The sequence below is a fragment of the Bufo gargarizans genome, chromosome 6 (assembly GCF_014858855.1).
Source record: "Bufo gargarizans isolate SCDJY-AF-19 chromosome 6, ASM1485885v1, whole genome shotgun sequence".
Lineage (NCBI taxonomy): Eukaryota > Metazoa > Chordata > Amphibia > Anura > Bufonidae > Bufo > Bufo gargarizans.
Window position 1 is genome coordinate 297276143 of NC_058085.1, and position 19460 is coordinate 297295602.

Genomic DNA, 19460 nt, shown 5'->3' on the forward strand with positions numbered 1-19460 from the left:
GTGATGTCCTGCTGACAAATGAGGATTTTTTGTGTCACCTAAAGAATCGAATCAGCAGATAATTAGGGTGATTGGTGGCGCCTTTACACTGGCCAATAATCAGGGACATACGAACCTTCACTCCCATAAATTGGCCCAATAATTTGGCAATGTAAATGGGCATTTATTCTTAGAGCTATCAATTTCCACACCTTTAATAAATATGCTACTGTCTTTTTACAGTGATAAAAAAAAATTCCAGGATTCTAGATGCAATGCATCATCCATTCAGAGCTCTGCTGACGATTAATTGTGGTGTTGGCCATGGATAGTGAAGCAGGGATGAATCCCTGAGGGTCAGTCATGCTAATTCCTATTACAAATTCGTAGTGCAGTGCTTTGTTGGAATGGGGAACCACACACAAGGCTTTCAGAATTAAGTAGGTACCAGCCTACAGTATTGAGGCTGTAAATATGTTCACCTGCCCCCGAACAGCCCATAACAAAAGGTTTTGTTCTATCGAGATCTACTCAGTCCTTTAGCATCTCTAAACTTCGTTGTTTCAAATGTATATCAACTAACTTGACTGGTAAATTGAAAAGCGGTCAGGATAACAGTCTTAGCAATCTTGCAGGGCAATAGTAGAAAGTACCCAGTATTCAGAAATATATCATATAGAGGGTGAGAGTTGGCTTCAGGAGAAAGGACCCTGAGAAAGTGCACACACCCCCAGAGCAATTAAAGCAATGAATGAGGAGATCTCTGCATCCATTTGAGGTACAGGGCTGGCTCTAGGTTTGTTAGAAATAGACTGTCATGTACTATATGATGTCTGATTTTAAATTTTTACTTTACTCATGGGACAACCCCTTTAACTAGGTACCAACCTTTTCAACTTGGAAATGCTTTGACCTTTTCAAAAGCCTTTGTGTTTCTCTAAAGGCAGCAAGGATAACACCTTGACAATTTTACAAATCATATGGAGATTAAGGATCGCCAAATTGAGAAGAAACCATCACTGCATGATCTATGATAACTCCACATCATATTTATTACATTGCATGGTTATTTATTTTTTCACAGAACTTACAGTAGTTGCTAAGAAATGAAGTACCAGAAGCCACCAGATGGAGGATGGGGCTGGGTTATTGTCTTGGCCTCCTTCTTTATTCAGTTCTTGTGCTACGGTTCTCCACTTGCTGTTGGAGTCCTATTCGTTGAATGGCTAGATGTCTTTGATGAAGGAAAAGGAAAGACTGCATGGGTTGGCTCGCTGGCAGCTGGAGTAGGATTACTTGCAAGTAAGTAGACATTGCCTATCATCACATTTATTTATTTCTCTCTTGAGGCTTGTGGGTTTATACTTCATGTTCCTATTTCCAGTTCTATATGGCGTGGGGTTTTGCTCTGGTAGATAGGGTATGCGGGCGCAGTACAGAGGCAAAATACAAGTTCTTAACTCAAAACGTCAGTGTTTATTCACACTTGAGGAAATTGCACAAAACAGCACGTAACTTTGCAGTCTTGGTGTTAATTCACACACAATGGAAAGTTTATATAACACAAGTCACCTTGCTGGCAGTTCTGCCTCCAGGAGTCCACAGCAGGCTTTAGGGGGCCTGTTTTCCCAGTGTGCAGCTCTCAGCCATCCAGAATGGCAAAAAGCATCAGATCCCAAAAACAGACATCTCTGCTGAGCCCAGCTGCCTATTTAAGGACAGCCAGGTGCTGCCAAAAACCCAGACTGGCACTTAAACTCCAGTCTGGTATTTGACCTCACCTGGCTGGAAACCAGCCCAGCCGCACATGCTGGGAGGAAAATACCTGTCTTGACACAACCCCTCACTGTGTTACATACCCCCCACTTTGTTCAACCCTGAGGGGGTGGACACACGCCAGACAATGCACCTGGGACAGGGCATCCGCGTTTCCCTGCATCTGGCCTGCTCTGTGTTCTATCGAGAACTTAAAGTTCTGCAGAGACAAAAACCAACTGGTGACCCGGGCCTTCCTGTCTTTGGCCTGGCTCATCTACTTGAAAGGGGAGTGGTCGGTCATCAAGCAGAATTTTCTCCCCAACAAATAGTAGTGGAGAGACACTATACTATACCTCATTTTTGCTGGGGTGAGCTTACGGCTGAAGAAGACAACGGGATGCTCCTCCCTGCTGACTTCCTGAGCACCGAAGCCGTACAGCACCAAGGCCTACTTCGGAGGCATCAGTTTGTACCACGAACTCCCTCTTGAAGTCGGGCGTCACCAAAACCGGTGATCCACACAGGGCTGACTTCAAAGCGGCAAAAGCCTCTTCCGCCCGATCATCCCAGCGAACCATTACTATTTTCGTTCCTTCAAGAGCCCTGTCAAGGGTGCGTCTAGAGTAGCAAAGGGGGGAACAAACCTCATGTAATAGCCCTCCATTCCCAGAAAATGACTTTATTTGCCTAGTTGTGACAGGTTGGGGCCAATTCCGTATCTCCTTGATTTTGTTCACTTGGGGTTTGATGACTCCACGCCCAATGACATACCCCAGGTACTTAGTCTCTTCTAACCCTATCTCACATTTTTTGGGATTAGCAGTTAGGCCAGCTTTCCGAAGGGAGTCCACTACAGCCTGCACTTTGGGTAGGTGACTTTCCCAGTCGGTACTGTGGATGACAATATCGTCCAGGTAAGCTGAAGCGTACCGAAAATGTGGATGAAGCACAATGTCCATTAGTCACTGAAAAGTGGGGGCGCCATGCAGACCAAAGGGTAAGACCTTATATTGATATAGCCCCTCAGGCGTGATTTCTCTTTGGCAGCCTCCGTTAAGGGCACCTGCCAGTACCCTTTTGTGAGGTCCAAAACAGAAAAATCCCGGCTTTTCCTAACCTCTCGATGAGCTCACCCGGGGCATGGGATACGCATCGAATTTGGAAACCTCGTTAAGTTTTCGAAAATCGTAACAAAACTGCAACGCCCCGTCCAGCTTGGGTACCAATACTATAGGACTGCCCCACTCACTTTTTGACTCAATGACATTTAGCTGCAAAATTAGCTGCACCTCCTCCGATATGGCTTGTCGCCGAGCCTCGGGTACCCGGTATGGTTTTAATCGGACTTTTGCCTGAGGCTCAGTGACAACTTCATGCTGGATTATGGAAGTGCGTCCAGGGAGGTCTGAGTCCACATCCGTTTTCCAACTATTCAACTCCCTGGCCTTTTGAGTCTGTTTAGAGGAGAGGCTGTCAGCAATCTTTACTGTGGCAGCCGCCTCTCTTGCATCAGACAGAGGGGCCGGTACTTCTTCTCCTAGAAAACCCGGCCGCAGGCTGTCTTCTGTACAGGTTTCCCTATCTTTCCACGGTTTAAGTAAATTTACATGGTAAACCTGCTCCGGCTTTCGCTGCCCTGGCTGGTGTACTTTGTAGTTTACATCTTCAATTTTCTCGAGTACCTCATAGGGCCCCTGCCACCTAGCCAGGAACTTACTGTCCACGGTCGGCACCAGAACCAAAACCCGATCACCCGGGTTAAAGATCCGGACCCGAGCCTGCCGATTATAGACCCGATTTTGGGCTCGCTGAGCTGCCTCCATATGCTCCCTAACGAGAGGCAGCACTGTCTCTATCCGATCTTGCATCTGGGTAACGTAATCAATGACACTTTTATGTGGAGTGGGTTGTTGTTCCCACGCCTCTTTGGCCACGTCCAAAAGACCGCAAGGGTGTCTACCATATAGCAGTTCGAGGGACGAGAACCCAGTAGAGGCCTGGGGTACCTCTCGCACTGCGAACATGAGATAGGGCAGAAGGAGGTCCCAGTCCTTCTCATCTTTAGACACTACTTTTTTCAACGTAATTTTTAATGTTTGGTAAAACAGTTCTATCAGACCGAGGTATGTCACAGTGGCACCGCCTCCGGGTACCGAGTGGCGTAGTCTAGAATGACTAAGATGTGTTGATGCCCTCTGGCAGTCTTCGGTACTGGCAAAGATTGATCAGAGCACTGAATCAATACAGGCTAGGAAAACACTCCGAAGTGAGAAGCAGACAATGGGCCCCTGCACAGGGGAAGGGAGGAGTATACTTATTTAAAATATAACTTTTAATATGGTCTAGAAATAACAGAATAATAGGACTCACTACACAATGTGGACATACATACACGGATAAGACCAACCTAATGGTATAGACAAAAAAATTCTGCTCCGTCCGTGAGGACGCGAACAGTCTATGAGGTCCATAGCTATTCGGTCAAACGGTACTTCGATAATCGGGAGAGGTACTAGGGGACTACGGAAATGTGTCTGGGGGCTAGTTATCTGCCAGGTCGGACAAGACTTTCCACTTCTTTGAATATGCTGGGCCAGTAAAACCGCTATAGAATACGATCCTAAGTTTTGGTGGGCTAGATCTAACACAAGCTTGCGATAAGCCTTGGGGACCACAATTGTTCAATAGGCTCACCCCCCTGACTCTGCCCCCTCCCAAAAGAACCCCCTGTAACAGTCTTAGTAGCCTCGTAGCGCTCCACCAGGTCCACCATTTCTAGGGCGTTTCCAGGAGGTACCTGGCCGATCCAGTGCTACAGAGGGGGTGGCAGAGCCCTCCAGAACATATCAGCCAATAGTCTATCCAGCATAGCTGTGGGACTTAGCACATCAGGCTGTAGCCAATTTTGCAAGAGGTGGAGTAAATCATAATACTGGGTCCTTGCAGGTTCAGCCGCTTAAACCCCCACTGATGTACTCGCTGGGCCCAGACCAACACATTCACCCCCAGTCCTACCAAAATATCACCCTTTACTTTTTGGTAGTTGGCAGCTTGATCATCCGGCAAGTCGAAATACAGCTGCTGGGAATCTGATGCCAGGAATGGAGCGACGACCTAAGCCCACTGGTCACGGGGTAGCTTTTTCATGATGGCCACTTTCTCGTACATCGCCAAGGTAGGTTTCGATGTCATCTGTGGGGGTCATGTTAGGAATCGCGGCACAGACTGTTTCCGGGCATCATGGACCCTCCGGGTTGCTCCTGCTGTCTGCAAAGCTATCACATGTTGTAGCAGCAACTTGTTAGTCTCCTTCTGCTGCTTATTAGCCTCGCGTTGCTGCAGCTTTGTCTCTCGCTGCTGCGGATTAGCCTCCATGAGGGCCTTCACAACAGCCTCCCTTTTGTCGTGGGGCACTGGTTGTAATACAGCTGGTTTAATGTACGACATACAACCATGCCTGTAAAATGCAGAAACCAAAAATATCGGTGTTCACGCCAGCCTTACTGCTCTTGCCCGCATTCTCCACCAATTGTGGGGTTTTGCTCTGGTAGATAGGGTAAGCGGGCACAGTACAGAGGCAAAATACAAGTTCTTAACTCAAAATGTCAGTGTTTATTCACACTTGAGACAATTGCACAAAAAAGCATGTAACTTTGCAGTCTTGGTGTTAATTCACACACAATGGAAAGCGACCTTGCTGGCAGTTCTGCCTCCACAGCAGGCTTTAGGGGGCCTGTTTCCCCAGCGTGCAGCTCTCAGCCCTCCAGCACGGCGCAAAGCCTCAGATCCCCAAAAACGAGACATCTCTGCTGAGACCAGCTGCCTATTTAAGGACAGCCAGGTGCTGCCAAAAACCCAGACTGGCACTTAAACTCCGGTCCGGTATTTTCCTCACCTGGCTGAAAACCAGCCCAACCACACATGCTGGGAGGAAAATACCTGCCTTGCCAGACACACACCCTCAATGTGTCACAATGGTTTAAGAAATACAGATTTCTCTTGGCTTAAGTTGAAGAGACTTAAAGGGACTCAAGTCCCACAGACAGGGCCGGCCTTAGGTGTTCAGGCGCCCTGTGCGAGCTAACCTTGTGGTGCCCCCCCCCCCCCCCAAAAAAAAAACAAAAAAAAAACTGCTTGTTGCTGGCATCATGGCATAGGCTGGCTGACTATCCAACCAAGTAGTTACCAGCCCTCACACCCCAAAGGCTGGTGTAATGTTATACTTCCCTAGTTCGTGAGATTTCCCTACCCTCGTCACTTCCGGTCGCACCGGACATGACGTGAGGAGGTGTGCAGCATCGCGCAGGCGCACAACGACAGGTTAGGGAAATTTCACAGCAGAATGCGCATGCGCCAGGAGCCTCGCCGGCGGTTAGGGTAGGGAAAAACTATGGGCCAATGCGCAGTGATCGGATGGATGTTTTCAGCTGAACACCGGCCGACACTGCGCATGCACCGGGAGCCTCACCAGCGGTTAGGGAAGGGAAAAATTTACGTAAGGGCCAGTGCTTTTTCCCTACCCTAACCGCTGGTGAGGCCCCCAGCGCATGTCGGCCGGTGTCCAGCTGAGAAAATTAGTTTCCAATGTAGTATTAATAACTAAACAATTAAATAATAAACATATTGCATTGTCTACTTACCACCAGGACAATAAGATGATCTGGACTCTGGCTGCAGTCTGGCTCTGGGGACTCCATTGTCACTCTCTCCCCCCCCCCTTCCCTCGTCACTCTCATTATCTCCCCCCCCCCATCACTCTCATTATTCTCCCCCCCCCCATCACTCTCATTATTCTCCCCCCCCACACTCTCATTATTCTCCCCCCCCTCATCACTCTCATTATTTCTCCCCCCCATCACTCTCATTATTTCTCCCCCCCCCCATCACTCATTATTCTCCCCCCATCACTCATTATTTCTCCCCCCCACACTCATTATTTCTCCCCCCCATCACTCATTATTTCTCCCCCCCCAATCACTCATTATTTCTCCCCCCCCCATCACTCATTATTCTCCCCCCCATCACTCATTTATTCTCCCCCCCCCATCACTCATTATTTCCCCCCCCATCACTCATTATTTCTCCCCCCCATCACTCATTATTTCTCCCCCCCCCCATCACTCATTATTCTCCCCCCCCAATCACTCATTATTTCTCCCCCCCCCATCACTCTCATTATTTCCTCCCCCCCTCCCCCTTTTCACTCTCTTTTCCACCTCTAGTGTAGCTTGGCCGAGCTCTGCTTCGATACCGCGGTACAGGGCATTTGTTTTCCTGTTACCCGGCCGGACTGACAAGAAGTGCACACTAAGTGAGCACTTCCTGTCAGTCCGGTCGGGTACAGGAAACAAAAGCTCCTGTACCGCGGATCGAACAGAGCTCGGCCACGCTACATTAACAGCACACAGCAGGCGCAGGCAGGCGCTCAGCCTCAGCCACTCAGGCGGCGCAGAATGAGGGGCGCCGCCAGCCGCCCGAACATATATAAGCAAGTTTTTTTTTTAAACCGCAACGTGCGCCCCCTGCTGAATACAGGGGAGGGGGCGGGGGCCCGCCCCGTGGGAAAACATAAGTGCCGCCTCGCCTGCCCATATTACATTGCGGGCTGTCGGCCGCCCGGCGCCCCTGTTGCTATGGCGCCCTGTGCGGCCGCACAGCCCGCACACCCCAAAGGCCGGCCCTGCCCACAGATACTGGTCATCAAGACATTTCCAACAGATGTAAAGGGTAAAATAAATAAAAAAGATGTTGGCCATACATTGATTTCTCCTGAGGTTACATCAATAGCAGGTAAAATGTCAGATTACATGGAGCATAGGTCTTTACTGTTACTTTTAGAGTCATCACAAAAATGGGAGAACATATGTATATAACATACAGCCAGGCTAGTTATTTGTAAAGAAGATATTCAGCTCAGTTTAGACATCTCACCTACCCTATGGTCAATATTGACCAAGCAGGGCTTTTAACCTGCATAGAGAAAGAAATCTGCCAATAAAGTGACCTACACGTAGCGAAACCTGCCAATTTCTGCAAAATCAACCAGAATATCAAATGTGTCATCTATCCCATTGGTAGCTGTTAGAAGGATCAGGCATAGGATTTCAACATTATCCTGCTATGTGGATTTGGCATTAGCACTTATGTGATCCATGTAACCCAACACCATGATACCCAATGACAGGAATCTCCATTAGCTAAAAGTCATTTTCAGTTTTTGGAGGTACCGTAGGTCAAAATAAATGTATAGAGCAAACAGACAACCCAAAGTTATTTACATATCAGATTATAAAGTGTAGAGACCAATCCTAGTTTTTCGCATAGTTTAAGATAAAATAAAAAGGACAGGTTCTTGTTTTAAAAAATATTTAAAAAACTCCCAGTCCCAGGGATACCATAAGTCTGTTGTTTACAACACCTCAGTTTAGAAAGTGCACTCCTATGGCTAGAATACTTGTCAGCAAAGTACTTGCAGTTATAGCTCGGAGCACCAGTTAAGCTCCTCAACTCATGTTTATTCCATAGAAATTCTTGCCAAGATTAATATGAGTTATCTGAGGAATTAAAATGGATTCAAAGTTTGTTTTTAGCTAATCAAATGGTTAAAGAAAGACCTACTTTGTAACCAACTAAGGCTACTTTCACACTAGCGTTTCTATTTTCCGGTATTAAGATCCATCATAGGGTCTCAATACCAGAAAAAACCGCTTACATTTTGTCCCCATTCATTGTCAATAGGGACAAAATGTTACTGAACAGAACAGAATGCTCCAAAATACATTCAGTTCTGTTCTCATAGTAACATAGTACATAAGGCCGAAAAAAGACATCTGTCCATCCAGTTCGGCCTGTTATCCTGCAAGTTAATCTAGAGGAAGGCAAAAAAAAAAACTGTAGAAGCCAATTTTTCGCCACTTAAGAGGAAAAAGATTTCTTCCTGACTCCAATCAGGCAATCAGAATAACTCCCTGGATCAACAAACCCTCTCTAGTAACTATAGCCTGTAATATTATTACTCTCCAGAAATACATCTTGGCCCCTCTTGAATTCCTTTATTGTACTCACCATCTCCACCTCCTCAGGCAGAGAGTTCCATAGTCTCACTGCTCTTACCGTAAAGAATCCTCTTCGTTGTTTGTGTACAAACCTTCTTTCCTCCAGACGCAGAGGATGTCCCCTCGTCACAGTCCTGGAGATATACTAGATGATGGGATAGATCTCTGTACTGTCCCCTGACATATTTATACATAGTAATTAGATCTCCCCTCAGTTGTCTTTTTTCTAAAGTGAATGACCCTAATTTTGATAATCTTTCAGGGTACTGTAGTTGCCCCATTACAGTTATTACTTTAGTTGCCCTCCTCTGGACCTTCTCCAGCTCTGCTATGTCTGCCTTGTTTACAGGAGCCCAGAACTGTACACAGTACTCCATGTGTGGTCTGACTAGCGATTTGTAAAGCGGTAGGACTATGTTCTCATCACGGGCATCTATGCCCCTTTTGATGCAACCCATTATCATATTGGCCTTGGCAGCAGCTGTTTGACACTGGTTTTTGCAGCTTAGTTTGCTGTTTATTAAAATTCCTAAATCCTTTTCCATGTCAGTGTTACCGAGTGTTTTACCATTTAGTATGTACGGGTGACTTGCATTATTCCTTCCCATGTGCATAACTTTACATTTGTCAGTGGACTACTTTCACACCTGCTTTTAAGTGTGGATCCGTCTGGTATCTGCACAGACGGATCCGCACCTATTATGCAAACGCTGGTATCCGTTCCGAACGGATTTGTCTGCATTACTCTGTAAAAAAAAAAAAAAAATCTAAGTCTAAGTGTAAGTCAAACGGATCCGTCCTGACTTACATTGAAAGTCAATGGGGGACGGATCCGTTTACAATTACACCATATTGTGTCAGTGAAAACGGATCCGTCTCCATTGACTTACATTGTAAGTCAGGACGGATCCGTTTGGCTCCGCATCGCCCGGTGGACACCAAAACGCTGCAAGCAGCGTTTTGGTGTCCGCCTCCAGAGCGGAATGGAGACGGAACGGAGGCAAACTGATGCATTCTGAACAGATCCTTATCCATTCAGAATGCATTTGGGCTAAACTAATCCATTTTGGGCCGCTTGTGAGAGCCTTGAAATGAATCTCACAAGCGGACCCAGAAACGCCAGTGTGAAAGTAGCCTTAAACCTCATCTGCCACTTATCTGCCCAAGCCTCCAATCTATCCAGATCCCTCTGTAGTAGTATACTGTCCTCTTCCGTGTTAATTACTTTACACAGTTTAGTGTCATCTGCGAAAATTTATACTTTACTATGTAAGCCTTCTACAAGATCATTAATAAATATATTGAAGAGAATAGGGACCAATACTGACCCCTGAGGTACCCCACTAGTGACAGTGACCCAATCTGAGTGTGTACCGTTAATAACCACCCTCTGTTTTCTATCATTGAGCCAGTTACTTACCCACTTACAGATGTTTTCTCCCAGTCCGAGCATTCTCATTTTATATACTAACCTTTTATGTGGTACAGTGTCAAATGCTTTGGAGAAGTCCAGATATACGACATCCATTGATTCGCCGCTGTCAAGTCTAGAACTTACCTCCTCATAGAAACTGATTAAATTAGTTTGACATGACCGATCCCTCACGAAGCCATGCTGATATGGCGTTATTTTCTTTTTTCCGTTGAGATGCTCTAAGATAGCATCTCTCAGAAAACCTTCAAACAGTTTACCCACAACAGATGTTAAACTTACCGGCCTATAGTTTGCCAGGCTCTGTTTTTGGACCCTTTTTGAATATTGGCACCACATTTGCCATGCGCCAATCCTGTGGGACATTCCCTGTCAGTATAGAGTCCGCAAATATCAGAAATAAGGGTCTGGCTATGACATTACTTAATTCCCTTAGGATACGGGGGTGTATGCCATCCGGTCCTGGCGATTTGTCTATTTTAATCTCTTTCAGTCGCTGATGTACTTCTTCCTGGGTCAGACAGGACACTTTTAATGGGGAATTTATTTTTACATTCTCCATGTCATCTGACAGTTTATTTTCCTCAGTGAATACATTAGAGTAAAAAATATTTAAAGGAGAACCTGTCACCGGGATTTTGTGTATAGAGCTGAGGACATGGGTTGCTAGATCGCCGCTAGCACATCCGCAATACCCAGTCCCCATAGCTCTGTGTGCTTTTATTGTGTAAAAAAACAGATTTGATACATATGCAAATTAACCTGAGAGGAGTTAGAGCTTGAAAATATGACTTTTCTCTGGTCACACAAGAAAGATATGACTCTTTTAACAAGAATTTCAGAGGTCAATGAGACCAAAGCGTGACTTGGATCACCTACTGACTATCTTTTATTTCATAAAACATATACCTTTATTAATTCTATTTTAAAAGATATACTCTAATTTCAAGATTAAAATTCCTCAGAGTGGGCGGTGAGACTGTAGTTTTCACTGCGTATTCCTCTTCTCAGTACACATCACTTGGTAGCATGGCACCTGATAATATCCTCAGGGCTTGCTCTACTAGCCTGTATCTCTGCAGCAACTTTATATTTAATTTCCTATAACTCTCTACTTTAGAGGCTCACAAACGCTCAGTCTGAACTAAAAAGTAAATGCTCCCGCATCCCTTTGTCACGGTTAATGGGCAAACGAGGGTTACTCACAATTTGTAGGGAGACCCTGGGCATGCGTAGAGCAGTGATGGAGAGGCTGGCACAGAAGTCCTCTGAGGCACTCTCGGTGTATAGGGACCAGGCCTGATGTTGGGTGAGGTGCCCTGGATGTTGCAGATGTTTAATGTGCCTGGGGCAAGGTCCCTTTAAGGTTTGTGTCTCCACAGACTCCTGACTACAGACTAACCCATCCCTGTCTGGGCCTGAACATTTATACTAGGGGCTCTCTATCTCCCTCTAGTGTCTAGGATGCTGCACATATAACAGGGGAGAAATACACATAAAAGCATATGGAGATACATTGAAATGGACTGTTAAACACACTGTCCCTTAGGAGTAGGAGGACAACGTGGCCCAATTGATCCTTGTGTAGTGCCTACATTTACCTAGTGGGACACTACACATGGACTGCCAGACTAGGTATTTAATTTATGAGGAGGCCTGTGCCTTGTCAAAAATTAAGTGCCTCCTCCGGTGGTACCGGCCCTATCAAGACTAACTTTCATTAAATTATTGAATGTCAAAACCAGGTGAAGAATGATTCACATAAAATGTTATATGTAATTGGTAAAATAATCCAGATCTACCAAAAAAGTCTCAAAGAGTCTAATATTTAAAAATGTCATAATCCTAAAGGGGGGCATATTGCTAAGAAGTTTTGTAACTCATATACGGATCCTTTGGAGGCTTTGGAAATTATCTATTGTTTTCCAGAATGATCCAAACTCCAGAAGACTGGTTGGCATTGAAAACATACAGCAGTCTGAGTAATCTGTAAAACTGGCTATGCACTTAAATTAGGCTATTTTCACACTGGCGTTTTGGCTTTCCGTTTGTGAGATCCGTTCAGGGCTCTCACGAGCGGTCCAAAACGGATCAGTTTTGCCTTAATGCATTCTGAATGGATAAGGATCCGCTCAGAATGCATCAGTTTGCCTCCGTTCCGTCTCCATTATGCTTTGGTGTCCGTCTGACGAAACTGAGCCGAACGGATCCGTCCTGGCGCACAATGTAAGTCAATGGGGACGGATCCATTTTCTATGACACAATCTGGCACAATAGAAAACTGATCCGTCCTCTATTGACTTTCAAACGGATCCGTCTTGGCTATGTTAAAGATAATACAAACGGATCCGTTCTGAACGGATGCAGACGGCTGTATTTTCTGAACGGATCCGTCTGTGTAGATCCATGACGGATCAGCACCAAACGCGAGTGTGAAAGTCTGCAAATGGGTCCGCATCCGTTCCACAATATCGGAAACTGGTGCGGACCTATTCATTCTCAATGGGGGATAAATGGATTTTACGCGGAGCCGCGGTCCGGAAATGCGGATGCGGAGAGCACATAGGGTGCTCTCCGCATCCGCATTTCCGGACCGCGGCTCCGCGTAAAATAGAACATGTCCTACTCTTGTCCGCAATTGCGGACAAGAATAGGCAGTTCTATGGGGGGGTGCCGGCCGGGTGTATTGCGGATCCGCAATACACTACGAACGTGTGAATGGACCCTTAGCTGTTGATCAAAAAGCTGGTTCAGCTGACAGCTATTCCTCCCGGCTAGGGATCGACCGATTATCGGAGTTTGGCCCCATGCACATGAACGTTTTTACGTTCCGTTTTTTGCGTTCCGTATCCAGACCCATTCATTTCAATGGGTCCGCAAAGAAAACAGAAGGTACTCCGTATGCTATCCGTTTCAGTATTTCAGTTTTTCGGTTCAAAGATGGAACATGTCCTATTATTATCCGCATAACAGACAAGGATAGTACTGTTCTATCAGGGGCCAGCTGTTCCGTTTCGAAAAAAAACGGAATGCACACGGACGTCATCTGTATTTTTTGCGGATCCGTTTTTTTGCGGACCACAAAATAGTGAAAAAGCCATACGGTCGTGTGCAAGAGGCCTAACCGATATTATCAGCTGATATTCATGATTTTCAAAGTTATCGGTATCGGCATCTAACCTTGCCGATAATGCGCCCAGCGCGCTATCATAGAAACATAGAGAGTTAACTGCTGCCACTGATCGCAGCTCCCTGTCAGAGGCAGGGTGCCAGCTGTGGGATTCTGCCGCCGACACATCCGCCTCCTGTATTAAACCTTAACTATCATTGGTGGCGCAGTGCGCCCTCCCCAGTATTAAAAACATTGGTTACACAGTGCGCCCTCACCCCCGCCAAAGTATTAAAGTAATTGGTTGCGCAGTGCACCCCCCCACCCCCCAGTATTAAAATCATTGGTGGTGCAGTGCTCCCCCCGACCCCCAATATTAAAATCATTGGTGAAAGTGGCCACAGGGTCCCCTCCCCTCCTCTTCATTGGTGGCAGTTGTGATCGGTGCCCCAGCTGTGTTATCCTGGGGCTCCGATCGGTTACCATGGCAGCCAGGACGCTACTGAAGCCTATTAGGGTGAATAAGACAAGGGATTAAAAGATCCCAGGTTCTAGCCCCTAAGGGGGCAAATAGTTATTAAATAAAAAGTTTTAAAAAAAAACACACCAGAATATTAAGTATAAATCACCCCCTTTCCCAATTTTACATATAAAATATATAAATAATAAATAAAAAAATAAACATATCACATATTGCCACGTCCGAAAAGTCCAAACTGGTTAAATATAAAAAAAATCTCCTATGCGGTGAATGCTGTAACAGAAAAAAAAAAATCTAAAATTTAAATGCACAGAATATCGGTATAGTTATCGGCTATCGGCCTGAAAGTTCACAGGTCATCAGTATCGGCTCAAAAAAATCTATATCGGTCGATCCCTGCTCCCGGCTACACCATCTGAACATGCATGATATTCAATCGGAATAAGCCAGACCCCTAAGGTCAGAGTTTACCACCATCAGGAACAAATTGTTGAGATTCTACTTTTCCCCAACATCTGACACCAGGAGAGAGTGGATTGTCTTCTACACACATTAGATAACTGATAAATGCCACCCTTCAAACCCATCAAACATACTATTCGAGTTCACTGGGTACTGATAAATATAATGCACCATTACTAGTCAACTGGACAATGAAATCACTTGTCTGTAGAAGGTATGTTTGTACAATAAAGCCATTGTATGCACCAGCGAGAAATAAGAGTCATACTTAAACTCTGCCCTGAGAAATTACGGAAAGTATTGTGTTAATCTTATGGAAAACTTTATATTAAATCCCCACATGCTATCTGATTACTCAAATCATTAACAGCGTGTAAATTTATTTTGTAAGTTTACAAGAGGCCAAATTGTCCATAGAAAAGTGCCTTAGAATAATGACCCTCACCACAAGAATTAAGACCCCCATACAAATTATGGTATTATCAGCTGAACCTGCCGAGAATGGGGGATGTTCAGCTGACATTCTAATGTGTGGTGTGGTGAACTCCTGACTCCCCAACCTCTCCCAGCGATCATCTTTAATTTCGTCAGATCCTTTTGTTCTCCAAAGAGATAAGTTGCTGCCAGAGGTGTCTGGTGGCAGCTTTCTCCCCTCTCCCCATTTTGGGGTAACTGGGAGGGATAACTGTTGGCCAAACCATTGGCCCATATAATGAAGCAGCCAATCAACTGATGAACAAGCAGGGCATCTTTTATCAAGAAGAAAAATGCCTGAATATCGGCAGCACACCTGCTTGTGTAATCAGGGATGTGCTACCCATCTAATATATAAAGCTGAGTGTATGTGTGTATGTCCGCTAAAGGAATCCACACCGTCTCATTTACAATCACGAAATTTGGCACACAGATAGATCAGGTGTCTGGGAAGGCTTTAGACCGGGTCTCAGCTCTCTAGGATGTACCATTCCTGAGATTTTCCCTTAAAAATGCATCAGCCAATAGGCAGGTACTTAGTCTCCACATACACACAGTTTTACACCAGGTTTTCATAACAACCCAGCCATTTTTTACTGCTGTAGGTCAGCGTTAAAGGAAATCTTTCACCAGGATAATCGCTATTGAAGTAAAGCCATGGCCTAATAGCACTTAATGCCTTATTTCCAGATGTGCCTTTGTTCCAGCAATAGATGTTTTCTATCTTCTGAGAATCCAGTTTATTTGGTATGCAAATGAGCCAGTAAGGTGCTCAGAGGGGCGTCACTCGTGCAGGAAGGAGTCCTGCCACAATGTTTCCATCCACCCCTCCTACACCACATTCAATCCATAACTCTGCCCCCCTTTTCTCTGCTCCCAGCATGAGGGCGGGGTTGGGCACTAGCAGGAGGCGTGCCTGGGATCCTTCCTGCAAGAGTGACGCCCCTCTGAGCACCTTACTGGCTCATTTGCATACCAAATAAACTGGATTCTCAGAAGATGGAAAACATCTATTTCTGAAATAAAGGCACATCTGGAAATAAGGTACTAAGTGCTACTAGCCTATGGCCTTAATTCAATAGCGATTATCCTGTCAGCTGCAGGGGTGGGAGGGAGGGTGATTTTCTCCCTGCAGCTCACACTCAGACAGCGCAGTGCCGCTGTCTGAGAGTGAGCTGTTCAAAAGGACATCCCTGTGTCCTTCCAGGCCCTGTGCCGGACAGAGGGCAGGGAGTCTGAAAGCCAGACTGTCCTGCCTAAAACCAGAGCTCTGGCCACCCTAGGAGCAAGGAGACGGGGTACTATGGAGGTCACTAATAAAGGGGTGGCCGCTGTGGATGTCACTGTTAAAGGGGAGGGCGCTATGGATGTTAATGTTAAGGGGGCAGGCCGCTGTGGAGGACACTGTTAAAGGGGTTAACACTGTGAAGGTCACTGTGGAGGCCACTATTAAGGGGCAACGGGGTACTGTGAGGTCACTGTTAAGAGAGCAGGGTACCGTGGCAGTCACTGTTAAAGGGGCAGTCGCTGTGGAGGTCTCTGTTAAGGGGTCCGGGAATGGTGGAGGTCAGTTAAGGGGACTGTAACCTTTGGTCAGTGTTAAGGGGCAGGTGCTATAAAGGTCACTGTTAAGGGGGCGGGCCCCTGTGGAGGTCACTGTCAAGGGGGTGGGGTGCTGTTAAGGTCCTATTTTAAGGAGACGGGGCAGTGTTAAGGGGTGGGGGGGTGTGGAGGTTACTGTTAAGGGGGTGGGGTACTGTAGATGTCACTGTGATAGTGAATACTGTCGATATCTTTTAACGACACACACAAACATTAAATTAAATAGATAAAATACCCGTGTGAAGCTGGGTCCTACAGCTAGTAATGAATAAAACAGAATGAGAAAGGAATGACTATGGTGCCCTAGAGCAAGGGTACTTTGGAGTGTGGGTGTTTGTGGACATTTACCCCTATTTACCTACTATGCAAAGTCATTAACTCCCTACCTTGTTGCACTTTGAAGGGTTAACTTGCACTATGTTTTATGTCGTTGTTTACAAGTATACTGCTTTATATTGTTGAATTTCATTTTATATGTTTTTTGTACTATATCCTGTTCATTTGCATGGTATTGCACTATATCTGCACTGCACTGCACTGTGGAAAGCAGCCAGCAAATACTGAGAGACTTTTGGACTTTCCAGCTATGCACTGAGAAGTTAGAAATCATTCACAGTTACTATAACGCAGTATGCAAAGTTTTGGAGGAAAAAAACAGCTACACTGACCATTTGACTGTCTAGTTTAGCTCTGTTGTTTACAGTATGTCTGAAGACTTGTTTTTGTCTTTTGGGGATTCGCTCTGGTAGTTGGAATAAGCGGGTGCAGTACAGAGGCAAAGTACAAGTTTGTAATTCAAATGTCCATGTTTATTCACACATAAGGTCAAACAAAAACACTCTTTGCATGTTGATGTTTGTTCACACCGAGTAGAAAGTTTGTGCATTTGTGCATAAAAAAAAACGTCACCTTGTTGGCGGTTCTGCCTCCAGCAGTCCAAATGCAGGCTTTAGGTGGCCTGCACTCCCAACACACAGGTCTCTGCTTTTCCGCCCAGAGTTAAGTTCCCACACCAGCGATTGCAAGAGCTCCTCTGTCAGAGAGGTAATCACTCCCAGCTGACAGTCAAGACCCAGCCTGGAATGTGGGGAGTAGTCACCCACCCAACACTTTGACTACTCCCAGTAAGAGCAGTCCCGGAACAGCTATACAGCCATACTAAAATAGTAAAGTGTCAATCATCCTTGGCTGCCGTTGACACCTGAAAATACCGTCTCTTACTTCACCGAGGCCAGGAACCTCGGTGACACATATCTTCCGTCAACGACGGACCCTTGCGCCTTCCTACAGTCTGAAAACTGCTAAGTCATTCTTATTGACTTGTATTGTGGCTCAATACAAGTCTACAGCAGACTGAAACTACATCAATGTTTCTGTTAGGCTGTGCTTCTCCACTCCACACCTCCCACTAAAAAGTTGCAGTTCATCTATATATAGCGAGAGCAGTTAGAGATCCTAGTTGTCTGCAGATAGGAACCAGTGTTCAGTAGAAGAGACTCTGCCAGAATGCACAACTGACCAGAAGAATCACGCCTTTGACAAGGAGCCATCCAAATGACAGAGCAGCAGACCCTGGGCCACCAGGGCTTTTGGCCAGGGTACCAGCCTTCTGAGAGAGAAGGACAGCTAGCTCAGGCCTTTCTTTAACACAAAACCTTCTTCTGCCAGGGAGAATACTGGAGAAGCCAGCTCAGTGTCTTGCCTGTATTGTTTTGCATGAAAGAAGGACACTGGTTTACTGCAGACCCTGACTCTCTCCATTTATTTACGATTAGGGTGCACCACACCTTACCATCCCCTCCGGAGAGCAGCAACACATTGTGACATCTTGACATGTCTGGCGGATCAAGCATAATAATGGGACCACCTCAATGTGCCACAAAGTTTTCATCAGACTATGTAATCAGGCCAGTGCAAATGAGCATCGCTATATGTGTTTATCCATCGTCGCTGGCACTGACTGAACATCAGGCAGTGTAATAGGCCCCTTAGACCTTCTGTCATAGACCTAGATCAGGAGATCATATCTATGGTGTCTGTGAGCTTGACCACCACTAGTATCTAAAATTATAGTGTGCAAAGTGCAAACCCTTTTAGTACTGCTGAGAGATTTTCATCACTGAAAATTTCTGTCACAACATTCAAATGCATCAACAGAGCTTTACTTAGAATGTTGTGTCAGAATTTTTCAATAACTGATGCCAAAAGGGTTAAGACACAGCTCTGACCCTTTCGTTCTGGAAATAACTATTGTTCTGACATCACAAATCCAACCAGTGTTATCATCTTAGGATATATCCAGTGCAATTAAATGGGGAAGGAAATGGAGAAAAAATATGTGTGGAGTATTGACCACACTGCAGATTTTAAATGAGTTGTAAAGCTCCTCTTTGTTCTTGACCCATTATCATGTGCAAGAGATTCTTATACGTTCCGGGCAGGACAGTTGCGGAGAAAACCACATGGTAGCCAGCCAGTATCCTGCCTGTGCCCTATTAATTAGTATAGTACATGAACACAATACCTGCTGGGCATCAAATGCATGCTTAAGCATCTGTCCCATTCGGCAGTATTTCTCAACACAAAATATCGAATCGGGGAAGAGAAAGGGGCTGGACAAAATCCTTAAAATCTGCAGCATGCTCTTTAGGGCTCGTTCACACGACCGTATGTCTATTTCAGTGTTTTGTGGGCCATTTTTCCCGGATCTGTTTTTCTGTTTTTTGTTTCAGTAGTATTTCCGGTTCCGTTCCATTTTTCCGTATCGCATATACAGTATACAGTAATTACATTGAAAAAATTGGGCTGGGCATAACATTTTCAATAGATGGTTCCGCCAAAAGATTTTTTTTGCCGACCCATTGACTTGAATGGAGCCACAGAATGTGATTTGCAGGCAATAATAGGACATGTTCTATCTTTCAATGGAACGAAAAAATGGAAATACGGAAACGGAATGCATATGGAGTACATTCCGTTTTTTCGCTGAACCATTGAAATGAATGGTTCCGTATACGGAACGCAAAAAACGTTTGTGTGAACGAGCCCTTATTCTGCATGGAAAAGCCATGGATTATTGGCCCCATTGGCTAAAAAGAGCTAATCCTC

The 19460-nt window shown here is 45.5% G+C and overlaps 1 protein-coding gene across 2 annotated transcripts in view; it reads left to right on the forward strand.

Moving 5' to 3' along the window:
- Positions 1-19460, forward strand: part of SLC16A9 (solute carrier family 16 member 9) — a 121864-nt gene that overhangs the window by 84435 nt on the left and 17969 nt on the right. For both annotated transcript variants that reach the window (XM_044300053.1, XM_044300052.1), the window contains exon 3: positions 1064-1281. In XM_044300053.1, coding sequence (XP_044155988.1) covers positions 1086-1281 — 196 coding nt within the window. In that variant the 5' untranslated portion in view covers positions 1064-1085. The remainder of the gene's footprint in view (positions 1-1063; positions 1282-19460) is intronic.